At 42.6% G+C, this 25,635-nt stretch overlaps 1 protein-coding gene across 1 annotated transcript; it reads right to left on the reverse strand.

Moving 5' to 3' along the window:
- Nucleotides 1-9,804: 9,804 nt before the first annotated feature.
- On the reverse strand, nucleotides 9,805-25,070 carry LOC119901314 (39S ribosomal protein L55, mitochondrial-like). The gene is made up of 3 exons (XM_038716933.1): nucleotides 24,915-25,070; nucleotides 13,909-14,131; nucleotides 9,805-10,255 (listed from the first exon to the last, which is right to left on the reverse strand). The coding sequence occupies exons 1-3, from the start codon at nucleotides 24,956-24,958 to the stop codon at nucleotides 10,106-10,108; spliced, it is 417 nt and encodes a 138-aa protein (XP_038572861.1). The 5' UTR covers nucleotides 24,959-25,070; the 3' UTR covers nucleotides 9,805-10,105.
- Nucleotides 25,071-25,635: the final 565 nt, after the last annotated feature.

Raw genomic sequence — 25,635 nt, forward strand, 5'->3', positions numbered from 1 at the left:
GATGCGGGCTGCACGCTCTGTGAAATGAGCCAGTTTTCTTTTTACATCAATTTGAACCTTGGCAAAATCTGTGACAATATCAGACATTTTTAAGGGCTCCATATTTTAAAACCTACTTCAGATTACTCTGATATTGACAGAGGGTCACCCTGAGGTGGTCTGCTATCACTGTGAAGTGACATGAGTCTGTGGAAACAGAAGTAGACTAGTTTCCTCATAACTTCCCCAAACATTGATTCATTGGGTCTCTGCAAGTTCCTCTCTAAAGACATGGAGAAGTTGTCAGTCTCACATCTCTACACACGTAGCCTACAACAAAGTGGTCCTACAAGCCTGCTCTCCGTCAAAATGAAAAATCAGACTTAAACTAAAAGTAATAGCACAGATGGCATCGATGCGTCAAATTAGTACATAATGGGGCAGGAGGAAAGAGCATTAGACTACTACAAACAGATAGCGTTACTTGTTCATTTTGTCTGTTTCTAATTAAGATGAAGATTTTCTATAGAGTTTAACAGAAAAAAAAAAACAAAGTGAAAGATAAGCAACCAACGCTAATGTAAGTAATGTGACCTAGCCTAACTATCGTTATAACACACGTTTTGTGTCAAAATTCACTCTGCGTAAACTTGTTTGACAACAAAACTTGCACTGAATATTAACCCCAGATCTTTCTTTATCTCGGAGAATACATTGCAGCTACTGACCTAATTAAAATCGTTATCGGCGTAAGTAGCATATTAAACGCAGCAGTTTTTGCTTTATCTAAAAGTAACAACGGTTCAACTTACAGCAGGAGCTCTTTCAGCCGCTTCCTCTTCAGCGGGTCACAAGACAAAACTCATTTTTTTCCTCTTCTTCTTCTTCTTCTTCTTCTTCCTTTGATTTGATTGGCGGTTAGCAACCAGCCAACCAACCAGGAGCATCACCGCCACCTATCGGGCTGGAGTGTGGAACAGACGATTTGCAGACTAACATACTTGAAATCAAATAAACAAACATGTCAACTGACTTTGATTTGAGAGCTTGTTTTGCCAGAATATCAATGTCTTCCTTTCCCTCTACCCCTACATGGGCAGGAACCCAAACAAAGCAAACAGTCAGTCCCTTATGCTATTCTACACAGAGAACTATGAATACTAAATACCAGATCTAGCCTACAGGACTTAACAGATTTAATACTGGTGAGCGCTGCCCAGCTATCTGATGCAATGACCACCTTGCCTTCATTAATTTCTTCTACCCATTGCAATGCTATCAAAATGGCTATACGCTAAACTGTATATACTGACAGATGATCTGGGTTTAATGCCTGTTTTGTATGCTGGGATATGGCAGCTCCTGTCTGTCCAGTCTCTGGATCTTAAGAGCCATCAGTAAACACCATGTGGTTATCTATATAATACTGCTCTATGTAACTTTCTGGAGGAAACATGGAGGAATATCTGGATGTGGGACTGCTGGACTATATTTTATACTGCACAGGCCCAGGCTTTCTGCTTTAGCATTTCCCACCCATCCAAAACTGAAACAGCTACTTATTGTGTTCCCAACATTCTTCTAGGATGGCTTTAGACTAAAATCGATCATCTTGTTGATAGTGCAGCAGGCTCGCTGCAAATGACACTCAACTCTGTAGCCCCTCTAAAAAGAAAATAATAAAACAAAGACGGTTAGTTCCATGGTATAATACTGAAACTTGCAAATTAAAGCAAATCTCGCGGAAACTTGAGAGGAACTGGCGTTCCATCAAACTGGAAAATTCTCGTTTAATTTGGCAAGATAGTCTTAAAACTTATAGGAAGGCCCTCGTAATGCCAGAGCAGCGTACTACTCGTCATTAATAAAGGAAAATGGGAACAACCCCAGGTTTCTTTTCAGCACTGTAGCCAGGCTGACAGAGTCACAGCTCTATTGAGCCATGTATTCCCATAGCTCTCAGTAGTTATGACTTCATGTGCTACTTTAATGATAAAAGTCTAACTATTAGAAACAAAATTCACCAAGACCTGCCCTCAACTGGCACTGACTTATCTCCAAACTCAGGAACCTTAGAAACAGCTGTAAAACCAGATATATGTTTAGACTGTTTTGCTTCCCTCAATCTTTACCAAATAACTTCAATAATTTCTTCATCTAAACCATCAACCTGCCTCTTAGACCCATCCCGACTAGGCTGCCTAAAGAAGTTTTATCCTTAGTCAGCACGTCTCTACTAGATATGATCAATCTTTCTTTATTAACAGGCTATGTACCACAGTACTTAAAAGTAGCTGTAATTAAACCTCTTCTGAAAAAGCCCAACCTTGAGCCAGATGTTTTAGCCAACTATAGACCTATATCTAACCTTCCATTTCTCTCTAAGATCATTGAGAAAGCAGTTGCCAAACAGCTGTGTGACTTTCTTCGCTGCATTTGATACCATTGACCATAAGATCCTATTACAGAGACTGAAACATTTCATTGGCAATAAACGAACCGCTCTAAGCTGGTTTAAGTCTTATTTATCAGATCGATTTCAGTTTATACATGTTAACAATGAATCCTCCAAGTACGCCAAAGTAAGTCATGGGGTTCCACAGGGATCAGTGCTCGGACCAATCCTCTTCGCTTTGTATATGCTTCCATCCATCGTCCACCGCTTATCCTATGTACAGGGGCGGGGGGGCTGGAGCCTATCCCAGCTGACATTGGGCAAAAGGCAGGGTACATCAAACAACACCAGACAAACAACCACACCACCTTCTTCCCTTTCCCGTAGTCTTGTGCTTTCTCGTCCCTCTCCTCTGTCCTCCTATCACTTCCTGCAGGTGTTTCTGGCTCTGGAGCTGTGGAGTCTGGATCTGTGGTTGCGAGTCACCTGCTGCTCCATGTTCCTGCTCGACACCCTCTGTTGCAATTATTGTTACTAGCCCTATTGTTATTATTGTAATTATAATCATTAACATTACAATTATTATCATTAACACTACCCCCGCGACCCTGTACGCAGGATGAGCGGTTGACGATGGATGGATGGATCATTAACACTACTGTAAATATCTGTACCATTATTCATTCAGTCTATAGCAACATTACCTTTACTGTCTGTACCTCTGTGCGTATATTGTGTAGGCTGCCTCCCTCCCTTCTTTCTCTCCTTCCATCCCCCTCCCTTTTCATAAAGAGCAGGTCTAGACCGTACTCTGTGATGATATTTACAGAAACCCAACAGTACCCACCAAGAGCAGCACTAGGCGACAGAGGCAAGCCTCGAGCAGAACCATGGCTCAGGGTGGGCGGCCATTTGCCTCGACTGGTTGGGGGTGAGAGAGAGGAACAGAGATAAAACTGTGATTTGGCGCTATATAAATAAAATGAATTGAACATAATTTTTGAAATGTGTCCCAATCTGCTCCATCTTTTTATTCTTGAGTCTTCCTCGTGATGAACCACTACTCCGATCTTAACTATTATATGGTAGTGATCACTACCTCCTGATGACTTATTTAACACCTCCCATGTGGTAATGCCTGCTACTTCCAAGCAAGTCAATTGCACTTTCTGTATTTTGAACGCTGTTATACATGGTGCCACTTCCATCATTCGTGCAACCTAATCCCTTATCCACAATTAATTCCTCTATGATTAATCCATTAATATCTGTCTTTCTACTTCCCCACTGTGCACTATGTGCATTAAAATCACTGCACCATACCACTTTATCCCGTGTTTGCCCACCCACAGTGTTCAGTGTTTCTATGTTTAATCTATTGCAAGGGTTATAATAATTAATTACTGTTAGTTCATCTCTTCCTGTCCAGCATTTGACTACTATTGCTTCATGCTCTTTTTCTACACTCATCAAACTAAACCTTGTCCCATTCTGCACAAACATTGCTACCCCACCACCTTTTCCATTCACCCTATCATTCCTAATGGCTGTGTAACCCTGAATTACAAAGTCCCAGTGTGGTTTTAGCCATGTTTCCTGTATGCCTATAATATAGGTTTATCTTGAAGGTTTGAAAGAAAATGCTTAAATTTCTGTCCATTAGCAATTAGATTCCTTGCATTCCATTGTAGTATAGTTAAGATCATGAAGATCCATCACCCCATAATAGTGCTTGTGAGCTTGGTGTTCCTCCACTTAATTGTTCCTCAACCTCCTCCCACACTAACCCCTTGATTCCTAAGTACTTTTCTGTGCTTCAGTGCTTTAACTATTATTTTGATGTGTTCTGGTTTCTTTTCTGTTTGCGCAGAGCAATTTACTACACTGACCATACAGGTGCTGGTCATTTAATTAGAATATCATAAAAAGTTGATTTATTTCAGTAATTCCATTCAAAAAGTGAAACTTGTATAATGGCTACATTTATACAAGTTTCCACACAGACAGACTGATATATTTCAAGTGTTCATTTCTTTTAATTTTGATTATTATAACTGACAACTACTAAAAAACCCAAAGTCAGTATCTCAGAAAATTAGAACATTGTGAAAAGGTTCAATATTGAAGACACCTGGTGCCACACTCTAATCAGCTAATTAACTCAAAGCACCTGCAAAGGCCTTTAAATGGTCTCTCAGTCTAGTTCTGTAGGCTACACAATCATGGGGAAGACTGCTGACTTGACAGCTGTCCAAAAGACGACCACTGACACCTTGCACAAGGAGGGCAAAACACAAAAGGTCATTGCTAAAGAGGCTGGTTGTTCACAGAGCTCTGTGTCCAAGCACATTAATAGAGAGGCGATGTGGTAGAAAAAAGTGTACAAGCAATAGGGATAACCGCACCCTGGAGAGGATTGTGAAACAAAACCCATTCAGAAATGTGGGGGAGATTCACAAAGAGTGGACTGCAGCTGGAGTCAGTGCTTCAAGGACCACCATGCACAGACGTATGCAAGACATGGGTTTAAGCTGTCGCATTCCTTGTGTCAAGCCACTCTTGAACAAGACTCGCCTGGGCTAAAGACAAAAAGGACTGGACTGCTGCTGAGTGGTCCAAAGTTATGTTCTCTGATGAAAGTAAATTATGCATTTCCTTTGGAAATCAAGGTCCCAGAGTCTGGAAGAAGAGAGGAGAGGCACAGAATCCACGTTGCTTGAAGTCCAGTGTAAAGTTTCTAGTCAGTGATGGTTTGGGGTGCCATGTCATCTGCTGGTGTTGGTCACTGTGTTTTCTGAGGTCCAAGGTCAACGCAGCCATCTACCAGGAAGTTTTAGAGCACTTCATGCTTCCTGCTGCTGACCAACTTTATGGAGATGCAGATTTCATTTTCCAGCAGGACTTGGCACCTGCACACAGTGCCAAAGCTACCAGTATCTGGTTTAAGGACCATGGTATCCCTGTTCTTAAGTGGCCAGCAAACTCGCCTGACCTTAACCCTATAGAAAATCTATGGGGTATTGTGAAGAGGAAGATGCGATACGCCAGACCCAACAATGCAGAAGAGCTGAAGGCCACTATCAGAGCAACCTGGGCTCTCATAACACCTGATCAGTGCCACAGACTGATCGACTCCATGCCACAACGCATTGCTGCAGTAATTCAGGCAAAAGGAGCCCCAACTAAGTATTGAGTGCTGTACATGTTCATACTTTTCATGTCCATACTTTTCAGTTGGCCAACATTTCTAAAAATCCTTTTTTGTATTGGTCTTCAGTAATATTCTAATTTTCGGAGATACTGAATTTGGGATTTTCATTAGTTGTCAGTTTTAATCATCACAATTAAATGAAATAAACATTTGAAATATATCAGTCTGTGTGGAATAAATGAATATAATATCCAAGTTTCACTTTTTGAATGGAATTACTCAAATAAATCAACTTTTTGATGATGATATTCTAATTATATGACCAGCACCTGTAAACATAAACAAATTTCCCCACTATCATAGTGTCTTCCTTAATTTTGTCACATCCCTCACATGGTCTTGATTTTTTACTCTCTGCACTAGCTTCTTTATTGTTCGGTTTGTCTGGTTGCCAACCTACTCTCTTGGTTGCTTCAGCGTTCACAGTTACAGCATTTTAGCTTAGCTCCATTTACACATTTCTCGTACTCATGTTCACCACCGCATCTTTGTGTGCCTTAAATACAGCTGCTACATGTCCATATTTTTAACACTCAAAGCACCTCAGGGCGGGGGGGGCATAATGTCTGACCTCATAGCACATATAACCTACATATACCTTAGATGGCAAATTTGCCAAATGAGGCTCCCTCCTGAATCATTTTAATCATTACTTTATACTCTTCGTTTCTACCTTCTGTTGAAGCTAGATGTTGTGTCGCGGTGACAGCCCGGCTGCTGTTGGTGAGTGTCCTGTTTCTCCTTTCCCTCGCATTCTGGTTTCTCCTGTGCCTTCTCTCTCTCTCTCTCTCTCTCTCTGTGTGCTCTCTCCCTCTCTGCTCCGGAGCCCGGCTGGCTACCCACACCTGCATCTCGTTAACCTCCATCCCCGGCCGCCGCACCTGCCCGCCATCAGCCTCATCACGACCAGTATTTCTACCCCGGCTTTCCACTCCATCCTCGCTCGATCGTCGCAGCTCCTGACTTGGTGTCGCCGCTTCGTTCTGGCTCTTTTTTTTTTGGAAATTTCCCTTTGCTTCACGTCCCAGTTACCTACTAACCCTGTCTGTCTGTTTCCTCCTGCCAGGTTCACTCACCTCCGCCTCCCAGTTCGGCCAGCCGGGCTTGCTCGCCAGCCTCCTCCTCTCGCCGCCTCCACGACGCCCTCCGGCTTCCCCCCTTGCACCCCGCCTGGTCCCCAGTCACCGCGTCCTCTCCTTCCCGTCTGCTAGCCTCCCTCAAACCTCCAGCCTAAGCACCTTCCGCTCCTCCAGCTACTCGGTCCTCCGCGTCCTCGTCTGCCTCTCGCCCTCTTTCCTCCCGTCCCTCCTCGTCCCCCTCTTTCCTCAATAAACCTCTTTTTCTAACCCTCAGCGTTGCGTTTGGGTCCGTTCTGTCTCCTACCGTTACATGTTGCTCATTATCAGTTTCCTCTGATTAAGAGCTCTCATTTTGCTAACTCTCTTTTCCCCATTTTTGTTTGCTATTTTCCACAATTTTCCAGTTTGCATTTCTCCCGCCACCTGTTCTCTTATATTTTTTTTTTGGAGGTGAAAATTTACAACAGTATCTGGCATAGTCAGAGATCACCAAATATCAGTGCTAACAGGAAACGGAGCACAACGCTTTAGGAAGAAGAAAACAAATTAAAAGAAGAAAATATGTACATTATAGTACAAAAAAACCCACAACAGGATAGAGAAACAGTAGTAAAACAGTTATGGGGCTTCAGAAAATTTTAAGGCATCAATAAAATCAAGTTTTTAGGTGTTTTCTTCTTCATGAACAACAGGGACTTGTATAATGCAAAGTCTTTCTTGAAGACAGTAAAAAGAGGCTGTGTTTTTCAAACATTTACATTTGTGGATAAAATTTTTTAAAAACAGTTCATAGTTTTTGTCCTTCATTATAATTCTAAATGTGATGTTATCTCTAGTGAAATTGGAGAGAGACTGATAAGGTTCCAGCCAATACATGTCATACCAAAATGTGTTACTGTAAGGACAGAAGAAAAACAAATGATCTGTGGTTTCTATGTCCTCATCACAGAATATACAGTTAGTTGGATCAATGTTAAATCTCTGAGCACTTCTAATTGAAGTGGGCAGGAAGAAGAGGAGAAAGTCATGAGAAGACTGAGGACAGGAACGGAAGGAAAAGATACTTTATTGTCACATACACATGTGAAATTCATTCTCTGCATTTAACACTCATTGCCTCAAGAACCTAATCTAAGATGTTTTTGATGGTGTGGAAAACTGGAGCGCCCACACAGGAAGGAGGAAACTCACACAGACACAGGGAGAACATGCATTCTTCACACAGAAATGCCTGGGATGACGGGTTCAAAAATGAGACCTTCTTGCTGTGAGGCCACAGTGCTTTCCGCAGGCCTTCCATAAGATCTTCCTTCTGGACCTTTGGAAAGTTCACTCATACTTCTGTAGGTCCTCTTCATCGAAAGGTGTACCTGGAGCTTGTATTCAAGTCCATCAGTCACCTGTACACCGAGTATAAGCCCTCTTGCAAACAGCCTCTGTCAATGTAAGTTTTCTCAAACATTTTCAGTGACTTAAATATTCTCCCTTTCACTTAAAGAAAGACCAGTGCGATGCCTACTGTTCATTCAAGCCTGGAAACATTGAAGCAGCTTCATGGGACACAAAGTCTGCAAAGCAGAAGGACAAAGAAGATGCAGGTGAGATGACCTTGGTGGCGCTCACTCCAATTCCAGGCCATACCGTGTGAGGTACGTATCTTCAAGGACTTCAGCCAGATGGGGAACTGGGGAAAAAGCTGGGGAGCCAACCTTGCATGACCTCCAAACAATCAGGTATTTTATCAGACATATACATTTTGCATAAATATTGCCTTCTATGTCAATAGAAATCAGTTGTGAAAAGTATCTAAGTACATGCGCCCAATTACTCTTCTTTTGAGGTACTACTCCACTACATTTATTTTGACGGCTTTAGTTACTAGTTACTCTGCAGATTATAAACTAAAAACATAATCAGAAAAACTAGAGTATGATGTATTTTCACAGATAAAGCCACACAGCAAAATATAAAGTATTTAGAATTAGCTTTACTTTTCATCTCAAAATTTGAATGTAGGACTTTTGACATATGGAATATCTCTACAGTGTGGTGTTGGAACATTTACCTAAGTTAAAGGTCTTTTTCCACCACTGTGGAAGAGATACTTTGTAATCTATTAAAACTCTGTCCTTCTTTTCCCCTTTAAACTCTTCCACATGCATGTGCAAATGGAATAGACAACAGGTGGAAATTATAGGTAATTAGCAAGACACCCCCAATAAAGGAGTGGTTCTGCAGGTGGCGACCACAGACCACTTCTCAGTTCCTAGGCTTCCTGGCTGATGTTTTGGTCACTTTTGAATGGTAGTGGTTGCATGAGATGGAGTCCACAACCCACACAAGTGGCTCAGGTAGTGCAGCTCATCCAGGATGCCACATCAATGTGAGCTGTGGCAAGAAGGTTTGCTGTGTCTGTCAGTGTAGCGTCCAGAGCACGGAGGCGCTACCAGGAGACAGGCCAGTACATCAGGAGATGTGGAGGAGGCCGTGGGAGGGCAACAACCCAGCAGCAGGACCTCTACCTCCGCCTTTGTGCAAGGAGGAGCACTGCAAGAGCCCTGCAAAATGACCTCCAGCAGGCCACAAATGTGCATGTGTCTGTTCAAACGGTCAGAAACAGACTCCATGAGGGTGGTATGAGGGCCTTACAGCCCAACACCGTGCAGGATGTTTGGCATTTGCCAGAGAACACCAAGATTGGCAAATTCGCCACTGGCGCCCTGTGCTCTTCACAGATGAAAGCAGGTTCACACTGAGCACATGTGACAGACGTGACAGAGTCTGGAGACGCCGTGGAGAACGTTCTGCTGCCTGCCGCAATTTCTACTATAACTACTATAATTTTCCTCCAGATATTATGATGTGCATTCAAAATAGAACATTTTAACAAATGATGGTTTGTGAACATACTGCTGATACTAAGCTTTTATAAAGTGTGTAATTGAGTGCTGTATCTTCTAACAGATAATGACATCCTACTTCTTGTATTTAGTAAAGATGTTGCCGTTTTCAACATCATAGTGGTATGTACACCGTTTTTTTTTATTCCAAGACAGTATAGAGAATAGGTACTAAATTAATTAAACCTGTTAAACCATGGCCTGACAAGTGTGAATTTATTAAATTCACCACACAGATAAAAAGCTTTCAAACAATTTATTAACTTAACATTGTTACAGTTTCCAGCTTTAACAGGTTATTTATACTTAAATGAAGGTAACCCCAGAGTCATAGTATAATTCAGCACCTGCTACACTTGGTTTTCCGTCAGTCATCCTGCTATAGAAAATTGCATTAGTCTGGGTTTCAGTGACCCACAATTAGATCTTTTGGAGGAACTACTTTCTTACCATGAAAACAATCTGATTTCAACTTGAAGTCAGAGTCAAATTTTTAGGGATGCTGCCCCAGTCATGCTTTACATTCACCTAAAAAAAAACATTATTTTTTCTTCCAGAAGTGGCTGTATTTGTCTGCTTTGAAGTCGTCTTCATAGTAGAGGGCTGTCTGTTTTTTCGGCTTCTTCACCTCTCTCTTTTTCTGTCGAGCTCGACGCTCTTCTTCAGACAAAGTGGACAGATTGACTGGCATCTTTTAAAACACATGAAGAAACACCAATAAATATACAAAACAAGAAATATGAATTAAAATACATGGACTCATATGCCATGGGACTAGTACATCTATTTATCTTGAGCAAGCAGATTATGATTGTATCTCACAAAAGTGAGTACACCCCTCACAATTTTGTAAATATTTGATTATCTCTTTTCATCTGACAACACTGAAGAAATGACACTTTGCTAAAATGTAAAGTAGTGAGTGTACAGCTTGTGTAACAGTGTAAATTTGCTGTTCCCTCAAAACAACACATCACACAGCCATTAATGTCTAAATCATTAGCAACAAAAACCCCTAAGTGAAAATATCTAAATTGGGCACGAAGTGTTAATATTTTGTGTGGCCACCATTTTCCAGCACTGCCTTAACCCTCTTGGGTATGGAGTTCACCAGAGCTTCACAGGTTGCCACTGGAGTCCTCTTCCACTCCTCCATGACGATACCACCAAGCTGGTGGGTGGACCTTCCGTTTGAGGATGCCCCACAGATGCTCATTAGGGTTTAGGTCTGGAGACATGCTTGGCCAGTCCATCACTTTTACCCTCAGCTTCTTTAGCGAGGCAGTGGTCATCTTGGAATACTGCCCTACGGCCCAGTCTGTGCCATGCTTACAGTAATCCATATCCTTAATCTGCTTGTCTTCAGCAAACTGTTTGCGGCCTTTCTTGTGCATCATTCAAGTATTACAGAATCTAATGCAGTGCAGCTGGCAGCACTCATACATGTATTTCCCAAAGACAACTTCTGGATATGACGCTGAGCTCGTGCACTCAACTTCTTTGGTCGACCATGGCGAGGCCTGTTATGAGTGGAACCTGTCCGGTTGAACTGCTGTGTGGTCTTGGCCACCATGCTGCAGCTCAGTTTCAGGGGCAAGGCCATCTTTATGTAGAGTAACCATTCTTTTTTTCAGATCCTCAGAGAGTGGAGCCATGAAGTGCCATGTTGAACTTCCAGTGACCAGTATGAGGGAGTGTGAGAGCGATAACACCAAATTTAACACACCTGCTCCCCAATCACACCTGAGACTTTGTAACAGTTTGTAACGACTCACATGACACCGGGGAGGGAAAATGGCTAATTGGGCCCAATTTGGACATTTTCACTTAGTGGTGTACTAACTTTTGTTGCCAGCGGTTTAGACATTAATGGCTGTGTGATGTGTTATTATGAGGGGACAGCAAATTCACACTGTTATACAAGCTGTACACTCACTACTTTACATTGTAGCAAGTGTCATTTCTTCACTGTTGTCACATGAAAAGAGATAATCAAATATTTACAAAAATGTGAGGGGTGTACTCACTTTTGTGAGATACTGTATATAATGTCCTGTGTGGCTTTGGTGGAGTGTCAAGTCTGACAAAATAACCCTGATTAGGTCATAATGATGTGATCAGAGTTGTCTCAGCTCGAAGACCCCGGTCCACTGGGGCGGCTGTGGTTCAGGAGGTAGAGCGGGTTGCCCTTTTTCAGAAGATTGGCGGTTTAGGGCTGCAGCTAACATTGAATATTCTAGAGATGATTTCATTGATTCATTGTTTAAGAAGTAGTCTTGCATGGCGGCGGCAGCGGCGCCGGGCCCGGGATTAGCTGTGTAAGTTAACTCACGGCCCAACCAGGCGGAGAACAACAAACCCACATGTATACTTTTACAGCAGAGCATTGCGGCTTACTTTTGCTAGCCTTCAACTCAACAATCAATCAGGATTTCAGTTAAATGTCAAAGTTGCTGTTACCTTGTCTGTGGTCCGCTCTGTGGACTTGATGCTAGACCGGGTGCTTGCTGATCAGATGCCACTGTGCTGTTGCGGTAAACTACATAAATATTGTTTACGTTGGACAGACTGCAAAATTACAGAGTTGTTTTCTTTTAGTTTGAAATAATCCCATACTTTGAAGTATCATAATCACGTCGTGTTCACTTGATCACAGCATAAGCGTGATGTGCAACAGTAATACATGTCCGTGTGAAACAATGCGCTATATAGTTTTATGGATTAAAGAAATCATTGATCCAATCGTGTCAATGCTTTTTAGTAATCAAATCGTTTCAGCCCTACAGCGGTTCAATCCCAGGCTTCACCAAGCTGCATGCCAAAGTGTCCTTGGGCAAGACAGGGCCTACTGAACCCTGAATTGCCGCCGATGTGTGAATGTTAATTTTAGTTTGAGCAGTGTGTGAATTCGATGTAGTTTAAAAGTGCTTTGAGTGGTTGCAAAGACTAGAAAGGTGCTATACAGAGCATTTACATTTACTGGTGGTATCTGTCATATGCCTATTCTAAAGCTGCGTTTCGACCAAGGGAACTATACCCCGGAACTAGGAACCTTTGGAGGAACTCATTGTGTTCTCACCAGATGGACCAGGGTCTAAATGTAGTTCTGGGTCTTCATTTTACCCCTAAAAACACCCTGCTGAAGTCGGTCTCCTCTTCAAAACCAGCTGAACAGCTGATTACAGCAGGTAATAAAGCTTGTTAAAATCCCGTTCCTCCGACACTCAGACAACACAGACATGAGTCCTGCAGCTGATCTGCAGCTCTTGTCGCTGGAAATGTTTTAATAACCTTCCAAACTGTCGCAATTTTATTTTTGCGTTTTATCTGTGCTAGAGTTGTATTAAGAACTTCATGGTTTTATCCAGTTTGTTATCCACACGTCTTGCGGATGTCCGCCTGAGATTGTAGGTCAGCCTTAAATTTATAGCTGGGAAACAGCAGCCAGCGTTCAGCAGTGTATTCACAGCAAGCAGCTGATGGAGTTGCACTAAATACTGGGTCAGAAGTTGTTGTTTTGAGTTTCATCAGTCAGGAAGTTTCTACAAGGAGCTGAAGTCGGTCTCCTCCTCTCCAAAACAAGCGGACCAGCTGATTACAGCGGACAAAGCTCGTTAAACATCCCGTTCCTCCAACGCAGGCTGACACAGACATGCAGGTGATCTGCAGCTCTTGTTGGCTGGAAATGTTTTAATAACCTTCCAAACTGTCGCAATCTTATTTTTGTGCTGCTTTCTCTGTGCTGGAGTTATTTAAAAAACTTTATGGCTTTATCCATTTTGTTATTGTTATATGTTGTCTCTTCATTATTCTCCCACACAAAAAAGCTGCTTTAATGGTCAAGCTAAGCCTATAGCTTTTCATTATATTCCAGTCAAATCTGATGTTCATTTGTACATTTTGCTCATGGATAGTGGTTACAAATAATGATGCCTGTGCATCGCTGTGTACAGCCAGGCCTACAGCCTACGTCAGCAGGTTAATTTGCCTAATCTTTCCAGGTCTTTAGACCACGGTGGAAATGCACACAACAGTGGGCTGAAGGAACCTTTTAGTTCCTTGAAAAGAGATCTGGGGACTTAAAAGTCCCGGGTACTTTTGGTCGAAAAGCGCCTTAAGTGATATGCCACTTGGACTAGTGGTATGTTGCTGCTTTCACTGTGTAGAAACATGTTATGTACATGTAAACATATTATCAGCCACTTTTTGGTCTTTGCATTGCTGAAAAATGATGGTATTTTCTTGTAATCAAAATACACACACATTCATATACTGAACCTAAGTGCTCAGTACAGAACCAGCACTGTACAGAAACAGAGCACAGAGTAAAGATAGTATACTAACCATGAGAATACGTTTGGGCTCTTTGTATCTGATGTTGACTGTAGATCCATCAGGCCGGACCAGCATCACAGGGTACAGCCTCTCATATCTCTGCCGGCCACAGCGCACCACGGATGTCCTGTTGGAGTTCAGCTGCGGAATCTGAGTGTGGAGCAGTGAAACCTGGCCGAGCCGTACAAACACTGACAGGCAACCTGTACGGGTGAAAACAGGGCAAACACACCTGCCCGTACACACACACGATCAGCATTTCCACACACACAAAATATAGCATAAATATTGGGTTTACCACTGCCAATAGCTTAAGCGACACTAACGTCTGTTTCCGTCATGTAATGTTAGGCTACATTAATTAAGCCTGTAAAGCACATTCACTGTCATATTACAGTTTTAATAGTTTGACAGTTTTAATTGGGGCTACATGAGATACATTTTACTGTGTCATTTCATAAAGGGACTGTATGAAACACTCTCCTCATCAAGCTGAGAGCTGAAATGAATTCCTTTTTACAGTTACTGTATTTCTGTGTAGTGAATGATTAGGCTACTGTAATCTGTGACTGTTTTCAACAGATGCTATAATGTTTATTGGAACCTTGAGATGTTCCTGCGTGTTATAATGTTGACAGACATGTTTCTGGATTGTGAAGATATGATCTGTAGCATTTAGTGCCAAAAGCTGGTCTGCTCCTCTGACAGAGATCACAGCTCAAACAATGGACAGATGATGCAGTTGTCTAACAGGTCATATTTAATTGACGTCGCTTTAAAATAAATGTTGGCTCCGAGGAAAGGACATCTCATGTCATAAATGCCTGTTTCCTCGACTCCTCTCTTCTCGAGTCTCCTCCTCGACTCTTTAAGTTCACATCTCGGGCACATGAATTATAGATTTCTGTATGTCCTGCTCACAGGATCATTTCTACTGGCACAATGCTGATTATCTGCATTTATATTTATTGATTCAGATTGTGAATTCGTTCCCGAATATGATTATGGTGTCTTTGGATTTATTAGGCTAAATGTTTATGGGAAATTGAGATGATGTAGGCTAACTCATATCAAAATCGACGCTCAGTTTTAGGCTTTCTGTTTATTTCCTCTTCTGATATCCTTTAACACTACTCAGGTAGGGCTGTCCCCGACTAAGTATTTACATAGTCGACAGACGGTGGGAGGGGGGGCTGCAGTTTTTCTGTATTAGTTGCCATTACTTACACTGCACATTTACAGCTAAACTGAGGCTTGCTGTTAGCCTTTTTCTCTCGCCTGCCATTCAAATGTCTTGTGCCGAGTTTTGTGTGCGCGCGTGCCTGACAACTAACTGTACACACAAGCCGCTGTACTGTTTAAAAACGATATAATACTCTTTGTAAGGGTCATCAATTGTGATAAATGGTCCGAACGTCCCACAAGGTGTGGACAACTCAGCACAACACCAGCAAAGCTGGGGCTCCGTCTCTTCAGCAATTCCTCTGCCACTACACACACATGTGCACTGACGCCCCCTTCCTTAATTGTTAAGGTTACAATTTTGGATTTATTCACGCACTTTAAAAACATTTATGAAATGGTTCTTTCTTTTCACATTTTATTTACAGCATATGTTGAAGTGTATATTGTAATAGGCAGCATATTGACTTATTGGGAGAAAACTGGTACTTCTATTTAAAATCAGACATTGAGTACCCCCATATCACCAAAATGGTATGATCCTCATTTCATAATGCCGTAGCGAAGATTCGACTGTGAGAATGATCAACTTCACATGACTGTATAGAAATGACGATAAATTATGTAAAACGTGTTCCTTACTGACAGACTCTCTCTGACTTTCTCCATTATAAAAGTTGATGGGAGACATAAAGAAAGACAAATCTTTCTAATAAATGAAGAAAGTTGTGTGTGGGGCTTTTGTATTTCAGACCTACAATAAACCCAGATTTTAACTAGACAGTGAATCATAAAACAAATTAAAAATAGACTTTGTAGTAATAAACTTGAGTTTAATGTTATCTGTTTGGTATTGGGTATAACCTGTTACCCAATAAAGGTACGTGTCGGTCAGTAAAAGACTTCCGCGAAGGATACACTTGTGTCACCTCACTCATAGCTTCTCGGAGATCGCTCAAGATCCTTGGAGTGCAAATAATGCTGCATTCCAGGCAACTGGGAACTTGGAAATTTCCGACTTCCAAGTAGGGATGAAACAATATAAAAATTTCATCACGATTAGTGACCAAAATGATCACGGTTATCAGTATTATCACGGTATTGTAAAAATGTGCCGAAAGATTAAAATGTTCTGATACGCACACACAAAACCATTTCAGCAAGTTTTATACTGAAAACTACAAATACAATTGCCATTTTGTTTGCATAAAAAATAAAACAGCAAATACCATTTGTAAGCATATAAAAATCATCTAAATGTGCATTATCAAGATTTTATATTTTATATTATATAGAATGCCGTGACCCCGTGCACAATTACATAAAAACAAATAAGTCTTTAGAAGACAGTGATAGTAAGTGCAATGAGCCCAAAAACTGACAGGAGTCTGTAGCGTTTCTAGATATGCTGGTTGGTTGACTAAACTGCGTAACGCGTTATCATATGCAGTGGACGAATGGACTCTGCCGACACACGACGCACACAGCAACAGAACAACGTGTAGCGTTTTTATATACAGTCTATGGTATTGCAGCGTATACCAGTAAAACAAACAGACCAGACCCACCAAAACAACTAAAACGCCACAGCAGGCTGAAACATGAGGATTTACACTGAAGACGCGTCACGCTGAACCATCGTACATATTGAGTCTCTTTATTACGCTATTTCACATACATAGAAAACCAATCACTTACTTTGAGTGATGCATGTTGTAAGTAGTGCAAAAGGTACCTCAGAGACATCAGTGTAAGATGTTGACGACGATGGTAACGGTCAACAGAAAGTTCTTCCCCATGCTCACCCTGCAGCCATGATCAACCCAAGCTTCCTCACAGGTGAACACACACACACACATTAATACAGACACCACGCCCCCGGTCACACCCACAGTAACTGATGGCGTGACGATGCGCGTGCATGTACACTACAGTGCAAAGAAAAGAGAGGAAACCCAATAAAAACTCAAACAAACCCAGTGTATGGCTCCTACATTCCGGTCCCCAATTATTTTATAGTAATAATTGACCACCACTACAACCCTCTTGTGGGAGACAAACACCAGTTAGAAATGCAAAGTGAAATATTCCCTTAAAAGGTCCTGTTAATGCCAAAGTTCAAGTCTGCTATATCCAAGGATCTTCACTGCTCCTCTGCTTCCTGCAGAAGGCAGACTTTGGTTATTGGCCTTGTCAAATAGCTGGTTTTAGTTTTAATCCGTACACTTCGCACCAGTCCATTTTTGTCCGGAACAGTATCCACAATTCTTCCTATAATCCAAGCATTACGAGGTGCCATCTCATCCACTAGCACCACAAGATCTCCTGGGACAAAGTTTCTCTTGGCAGTATTCCACTTCTGGCGCTCCTGAAGTCCAGGAAGATATTCCTTCACCCAGCGCTTCCAGAACAAATCCGACATATACTGCACTTGTTTCCAGCGACGACGACTGTAAACATCCTCCTTCTCGAACAATCCTGGTGGCAACGAAGGTTGCAACTTAAGCAGAAGAAGATGGTTAGGAGTCAATGCCTCCAAGTCTTGAGGATCTGTTGATGCCTTTGTTAAAGGGCGGCTATTAACAATAGCTTCAGCCTCACAGAACACTGTCACCAAGCCTTCTTCATCCAGGGTCTGAGTCTTCAAAATAGAGTTTAGCACCTTACGGACTGACCGAATTAGCCTTTCCCAAGCACCTCCATGGTGGGATGCTGTTGGGGGATTAAAAACCCATTTCACATTCTTTTGTAACAGCATGTCATTGATGAGGTTCTGATTCAGATTCTCAATGGCGTTCCTCAATTCACGCTCAGCGCCCACAAAGTTAGTGCCATTATCCGAATGGATTTCCAAAACTTGACCACGTCTCGCCAAAAACCTTCTGAAACCATTAATGAAGGAGTCTGTGTCCAAAGAAGACAGAACTTCAAGATGTATGGCTCGCATCGCTAAGCACGTAAAAATTAGCCCATACCTCTTGACCACAGCTCTTCCACGTTTAACCTCAAATGGTCCAAAACAGTCCAAACCAACTCGACTGAAAGGAGGCTCATCAGGAGTTATTCTGTTGTAAGGAAGGTCAGCCATTTTCTGATGTCCAGGTGAAGCGGACAATCTACAACAGATGACACACTTGGCCAAAACCCTTCTGATGGCGGCGCAAGCACCAGGAATCCAATATTTCTGACGTAGGTGAGAAAGCATGTGGTTTCGTCCACCATGGCCTGTTACTTTGTGTACATGACAGAGAATAAGATTGGAGATGTGTTTATCTTTAGCCAGTATAACTGGATGTTTTGCTTCAACTGGCATAGCTGCTCTACTAAGCCGTCCTCCAACCCTAATGAGATCACCATCCAGGATCGGGTTGAGCTTGTAGAGGTGGCTCGTCCTCCTTACACACACTCCTTTCTTCAAGTTGGCCAGTTCCTCCGGAAACATTGTTTTTTGACAAAAACAGATAATATTTGACTCCGCTACAACCATATCCTCCATAGACAGAAAATCCTTTGGCACTTGAGCCTTAAAACCTTTCATCTGGACCTGTAGCTCCTTTTCCACCTGCTCAGCACTTTGTTCCAATTCAGAAAGGGTTCCTCTCAGCAGCTTTCGATGTCGCACCAGAGACAGAAGTAAGGTCTTAAACTTGAGAAGCCAACCAACAGCCCTTTTAAGACGGAACCAGGAGGAAAAGTAATCAATGAGCCTCTCCACTGGACTGACCTGCTCAACCTGAGCCGCATTCACCACCACAGCCTTGACCTCCGGGTCTCCAATCAGAGTATTTTCCAAGGTCTCAGGATTTTGGGGCCAACTGCTCTCAGGCTCATGAAGAAAGTCAGGACCACGGAGCCATGCACCAGTCTTTAGAAATAACTGAACTTTAACGCCTCTGGAGGCTAGATCTGCAGGGTTGGCTAACGTATTCACGTACCTCCATTGGGATACATTAGATGTTTTCAATATTTCAGACACTCTGTTTGATACGAAGATTTTAAATCTGGATGTCTCGTTGTTTATGTATTTCAAAACAGAAGTGCTGTCTGTCCAAAAGACAGACTCTTGAAGGTCCATTTGCAACTCCTTCCTCCACAACTTGTCCATTCTGCTAGCCATCACCGCGGCAGTCAGCTCCATCCGAGGAATGGTGACAAGTTTTAAAGGAGCTACTCGTGCCTTTCCCATTATGAATACACTGTGAGTTCAACGATGTCCCCTGAAACGTAACTCCACAATCAAAGACTACCCGCAGTTTCTTCTTCTTAGAATGATACACCCCATGATGAGGTATATACCATACCCTTCCATCACAACGGGTCAACTGCTCGGTTGGAACTCTCTCTGCATAGCCGTTAACCAACATCTCAGACATGAATGCGATGTAATCGGAACGAAAAGATGGATCCTTATTCAAACGTCTTTTAAGACTCAATGCACGCTGTTGTGCCACTGTCTTATTGTTTGGCATTTTGAGGTGTCTTTGCTTCACCGGCAAACCAATACTATAATGACCATCAATGAGCTTAGTAGACTCTGAGACCAACTCAATGAAGCGCTTATCCTCCACTGACAGACCAGGTTGTTCATCCTGCAGAGTTTCAGGGAAATCTACCTTCAACTGCTTCTCCCAAAGCTCATCAAGCCTCGCCACCGAGATCCGATTGACTGTGATGTCAGGCTGCAAACATTGTTCACTGATATGACAATCTCCATGGAGCGGGCCATTCACCGTCCAACCCAAGATGGTCTTAATCGCATAAGGGCCCCCGTTCTCTGCACGAATCACCTCCCACGGCTCCAAAGCTTGAGGAACGTTAGTGCCAATCAGAAGATCCACATCAGAATTGATCTCTGGTATTTTTATGTGTCTTAGGTGCGGCCATCTTTGAAGGTCTTTTGAGCTTGGAATGTTACCTCGATGAACCGGCATGTTCTGCTGAGTAAAAATCTCAGACAGGCCACAGAAGTTGTTCGAGTCCAGCCCGGCGACTTCCAAGTCTGACAACTTGTAACTGTCTACCACTTTCTCTTGTCCCATAGTCCTAAGGAGAATTCCCAACTTCTTCCCTGTAAGATTGAGCCGAGTCATGAGTCGCTCTGTACAAAACGAGGCGGTACTCCCTGGGTCCAAAAACGCATATGTGACCAAGATCTCCTGACCCCTCTTAGATTTCACTTGAACAGGCAAGATAGAGAGCGTACAGTCCTGCTTACCGGCCCCAGTCAAGCCACTAGACTGAACAGACACCACAGCACCGTCTCTGGCCATATTCAAGCCACCATTGGCCTGAGTCGGACTCGTTGGTTTTGCTGTGGGGTAGATATGCAACAACGTGGGATGCTTATTATTGCATACTTTACATGTCATACGTTTTCGGCAGTCTTTACTCATGTGTCCGACGCACAGACATCCAAAACACATACGGTTCTCCTTCAAAAAGGAAATTTTCTCATCTTGTGTTCTTTTATCCAAACTAAAACAAACATCTAACAAATGCCCAGCCCCGCAAAACAAACAAACTTTCGCTAGTGAATTCTTCTCCCTTTTAAACCCAGGCTCCACCTTATTCTCAGCAGGTGCTACAGTAGTAGCGAAACTACTGCCTCTGGCTTTTGAACGAGGTTGAGACCGGACCATTTTTACTTCATTTCTTCCACTCGCAGATGTCTCTTGTATATTTCCAAAAAGAGGGTCACTCGCCATCTTGACTTGCCTCTCAACAAACTTCACAATATCTGAGAACATAGCTCTGCGATGAGACTTCTCATGAATATCGCAGGCCACACTTCTCCAATAATCCTCAGTTATAAGGCAGTTTTTTCACAATGATTTGCATATTCGTAGGTACGTTCAGATCACTTGCAGAAACTCCCATAGAGTTGCAGCATTCCCGCAACAATAAACTGTAGGCCCGTAAAGCCTTGACATCTTCGGCCTTAAGCATCGGCCAGGAAAGCACCTTGTCCATATAGGCAGAAGCTACCTTAAATGGATCACCAAAATGCTCCTGAAGTAGTGATTTTGCCTTACTATAACCATGGACGGAGGCAGATGTTGACAACTTCGGATCAAATCCCTGGGCTGACCTCTCGTATACTGTTCGAGGTAATACAAACAATCCGTCTGACTTTGCGTTCTTGCCTCAATGTTGTGTTCAAATCCTCTTATGAAGGTTTGATACTGCAGTGGATCTCCATCAAAAACTTGTAGATCTCGCTTAGGTAAGAGAAAAAGTGACTGTTGTCCAACCAATAAAGACGTGATTTGATTTTGCCTTTCTAAAACTGTGAGAAAACGCTGATCAGAATTATTCACGGTTACAGGTGCATCTCCATACAGAAAGTTAGTAATAGATGGATGAGAAACACCTTCTGGCAAAGTGTGCTGATCAACCCCAGTCACAGCAGCAGGCAGACTATGCAAAGTGGACTGACCGGCCGAGGTCACAACAGCAGGCAACTGGCTTTTGTTGTATGTCTTGGACCTCACAGAAGCATCACCTGGAAACGAAATTTCCCCTATCGCCTCTGCAGCCAATGGTTGAGTGTTGAATTCCGGCACAAATATTGGAGCTTCATGGCTCAACTGTGTACTTTTCCCTCTTTTCAAATAAGAGTTCATCCCATCTGATTTCACAGAAACATGAGACACGCAAGATCCTTCTGAAGCCTTGAACACACTCACTTTAGCCATAGACGCTGCCAGCTCCATGTCCATCTCCAGCACCTCCTGCTTTCTCCTCAACAGTTCCTGCTGTTCCTCCAGGGCATGCTTTTTACTCAGCAGCTTTTGACGAACCATAAGGGCAGCAGTCTCAGCCTCAGCTCTTATTCTGGCTGATGATGTAGTAGACAGAGGTTTACTCACTACTGTACTGAATCTCTTTGACCTCAATGACACATTGGAAACACTATCACTTGGCCTAACGTCATCTTCTGCATTTTCCACAGTTTTGACTATGCATGGCTCATTATCGCTGAAAACAGCAGATCCTAAACATGGTGCAACAACGCCCTCTGCTGGTGCCTCTGGCGCCTCCAGCAGCCATTTATTAGTCTCCTCCACAAAAGCAGTTTTATGTTCTTCAACACTATAAAACCAAGCATTTTGTTTTTCTTGTTCCTCAGGTGGAAGCATAGGAACAACAACGCCATGGAGATGACTTGCTTCTGTTAACAAACTCGACAAACTTTCAAGACAAGACCGTATTTTTTTAGCATTTCCAACACTTTTCATTAGGTCTTTAATTTCTCTTATTGCATCTTTAATTTTTCTTACTTTTACTTGACGTTCTTCTTGGAGCTGCTCCAATTTATATTCAAAAGCCTTGGGTGTAAGTTTTGTTTGTCTTTTCTCAATTGACCTGGAACCATTCAACTCCATTTTCGTTTACAAAATAATCCAATAATCTGCTAATGTTAAAACTGCAAAGTACCTGCTAATGACATGCTAAACAGCGCCCATAATGCCTTATATCATATTTCATGACACATACCATGTGAACAAGGTACAATGTGTTGTCTTTGATTCCCTCTAACTTATTCACTGAAGCTAAACTCACTCAACCCTAGTCTTCTGTGCATACTAGCGGTGGGTATTTATGTACCTAAATACCGATAGTCTTGAACCAGACTGACCGTCTTAGAACCAGAACCACGGCGGCACTCCCAAGCGCAATGCTTCACCCGCTTGACGCACGAACCAAAATACTACAAAAAGTCCCAAAACAAACAAACAGTACAATCACCTTATGCGAAAGTACCGCTGAGCCTAGCAGGGAATACAATTGGTCCTTAACAGACAATCCACAAAGTTCAATGTTTTATACCTTGTGATAAAGACGACTGCTTGACAAAATGAGCATAGTAACAGCCAATTTGTGAATGAATGGGCTTACGTGAGTCCTAAAGCGCTGGCTGTCTATCGCTTACAACATGGAAAGTGATTGCAAACATCCAGTGTAGTCCCGACAATACGTTTGAATCAGCGCAACAACAACTTTCTGTTGACACAATATTGCGGCGTATACCAGTAAAACAAACAGACCAGACCCACCAAAACAACTAAAACGCCACAGCAGGCTGAAACATGAGGATTTACACTGAAGACGCGTCACGCTGAACCATCGTACATATTGAGTCTCTTTATTACGCTATTTCACATACATAGAAAACCAATCACTTACTTTGAGTGATGCATGTTGTAAGTAGTGCAAAAGGTACCTCAGAGACATCAGTGTAAGATGTTGACGACGATGGTAACGGTCAACAGAAAGTTCTTCCCCATGCTCACCCTGCAGCCATGATCAACCCAAGCTTCCTCACAGGTGAACACACACACACATTAATACAGACACCACGCCCCCGGTCACACCCACAGTAACTGATGACGTGACGATGCGCGTGCATGTACACTACAGTGCAAAGAAAAGAGAGGAAACCCAATAAAAACTCAAACAAACCCAGTGTATGGCTCCTACATATGGTTTTCACAAGAGCTGCAACACTGAGAGCTTCAGTTTACAAGCTTCAGTTAGCAAGTCAGAGAGACAAACCAAAGCTAAAAGTGAACTCACCCTGCGTTCACTATAAGGTCATTTTCTTCAATCAAGTTTCCCTCAGCGCTCCGGTAAAACTAAACCACAACCAGACTTCAGAGTGACTGAAGAATCTCTGCAGCGTCGTCTTCCGCCGTGTTGTCACTGACCCAAACCCACGTTGCATTCTGCGCATGCGCGCCTGCTTCTGGGAGACGCTGGACAGCGTTTGCCGTGAGATTATAATATAGCGCGGTTAACTGTACCCGGTTACCATGGCAATTACAATGTGTACGGTAATAATAACCGTTGGGAATTTTACCATGGTTTACCGTTAAACCGGTAATCGTTTCATCCCTACCTCCAACTAGAAAAAGTACCATGGAACGCCACTTTATGTCGGATTTCCTTTTTGTGAACTTGGAGAAAAAAATATGTACCTGACTTCAGGAGTAGCAACCGAATGACATCACACAACAATGGCAGCTCCCAGGGAAGCACACATTGCAAATGGTAAACAATAACCTAAAAGGCAACATAAAACATATTTGCATATATTTAATTAAAAATATAAATACTATCATATAGTAAAACCTGTTCTGCATGTAAATTGATGTAGAAATATTTGCTAGGTAGCTCGTTACAGTAAAATGTAAAAACATAAGTATTATATACAACATTTTCTGTCTTTTGAGGATGACCACTTCAGTCACTTTTTTCCCTTAAATTGGCCATAATTTTAATTAACACAGAGAGTTTGTCACGGTCAGCCATGTTTTGCGTTCACTTTCAGCCCCAGGCATCACCATGGACCTGGAACGCTTTGAGGTTGAAAGTCAGATATTTCACCTTGGACATATCCCAGGTCAGAGCAGTCTGGAATGGGGCATTAGAGCTTTGGGACAGCCTGTAAGATGGCAGAGCGGAACAACTTCCGGTTCAAGCGAGGAAACGACAAAGCTCCCCACAACGCGATGCGAGGAGTCACAAATTTGAGAAATGAGAAAGCCCCCCTATCTGCTAGCACGTCGGCCGTGATATCGACGTGCGCATCCGTAGGATTAACTGGTCCACATGCATGTAATCAATAACTCAGATTTAGGCACACACACTGGCTTCGGGGGTCTGTCTAGAGTAACATAGCTAGCTGGCAGTAACGTTATCAAAGAAAACAAGGGTCCTACAAATGCAGTTCCGGCCCTTGGATTAACGTTAATTTAACTTTACGCGAGCCTTAACGTTACTTGTCAGAAGTCTAGCAAGCTTGGAAAACAAACATGTTCTACGGGTCTTACCGTGATAACAGACTCTGTGGCGCGCAGAGCCTCATTAAAAACATGTCTGCGATTAAGAAAACTGTGAAACAAAACTCGTCTTCATAATCTGTGGACCGCCGAATGCAGCACTTAACTAGGTCAAACACTGGTGTTCACATAGTAAATCTCCTCCTGAAACAAATATGGCGCAGATTCGTTCCGACTGGGGCGTGAGGAGCAGACTGTCCGGATGTCTAACTCAACAAAAAAAAGTTTGCCTCAGCAAATACTGCGGTAAAGCCGCCGAATGCAAATCCTTGGTCAAACCAACCGCCGTCTGATTTCTTCTTCTTCTTCTTCTTCTTCTTCTTCTTCGTTAATGGCGGATTGCAAACAACTTTTAACTGATAATCGTTTTGAGATATTTATTTTGAATTCTGGTATATGTATTCCAAATCCCACACATTCCTGTTTGTTTTTAGATCCATCTGTATAGATGTTTAGATAATTATGGAAACTGTTTCTCAGATAGCTGCTAGTCCGTATTCCCACTTCCTCTATTCCCCATCCTCTTTCCTTTCCAGTATACTAAAATCTGTTTTTACATCTGGATAGAGCCAAGGTGGAATGTTACTGACTGGATCGGGTGTGGTGAAATCTAATGCTTCCATTCGTATTCCCTGACTCTCTTTTCCTCCGTCCATCCAAACCCATGCCCCCGAAACTTGAAATATTCCCAACAATCCTTTGTTATCTCCTT

The sequence above is a fragment of the Micropterus salmoides genome, unplaced genomic scaffold (genome assembly GCF_014851395.1).
Source record: "Micropterus salmoides isolate LMB-PRFRI ecotype aquatic unplaced genomic scaffold, ASM1485139v1 Ms_hic_scaffold_13, whole genome shotgun sequence".
NCBI lineage: Eukaryota > Metazoa > Chordata > Actinopteri > Centrarchiformes > Centrarchidae > Micropterus > Micropterus salmoides.

Excerpts from the sequence above, each read along its gene's own strand:
- LOC119901314 (XM_038716933.1), bottom strand. The coding sequence starts at position 24,958 with ATGTTTTTAATGAGGCTCTGCGCGCCACAGAGTCTGTTATCACG. Across the intron at positions 14,132-24,914 it reads CCACAGAGTCTGTTATCACG|GTGTGTTTGCCCTGTTTTCA; the intron begins GTAAGACCCGTA and ends GTGTACGGGCAG. Across the intron at positions 10,256-13,908 it reads AGCCCAAACGTATTCTCATG|ATGCCAGTCAATCTGTCCAC; the intron begins GTTAGTATACTA and ends GTGTTTTAAAAG.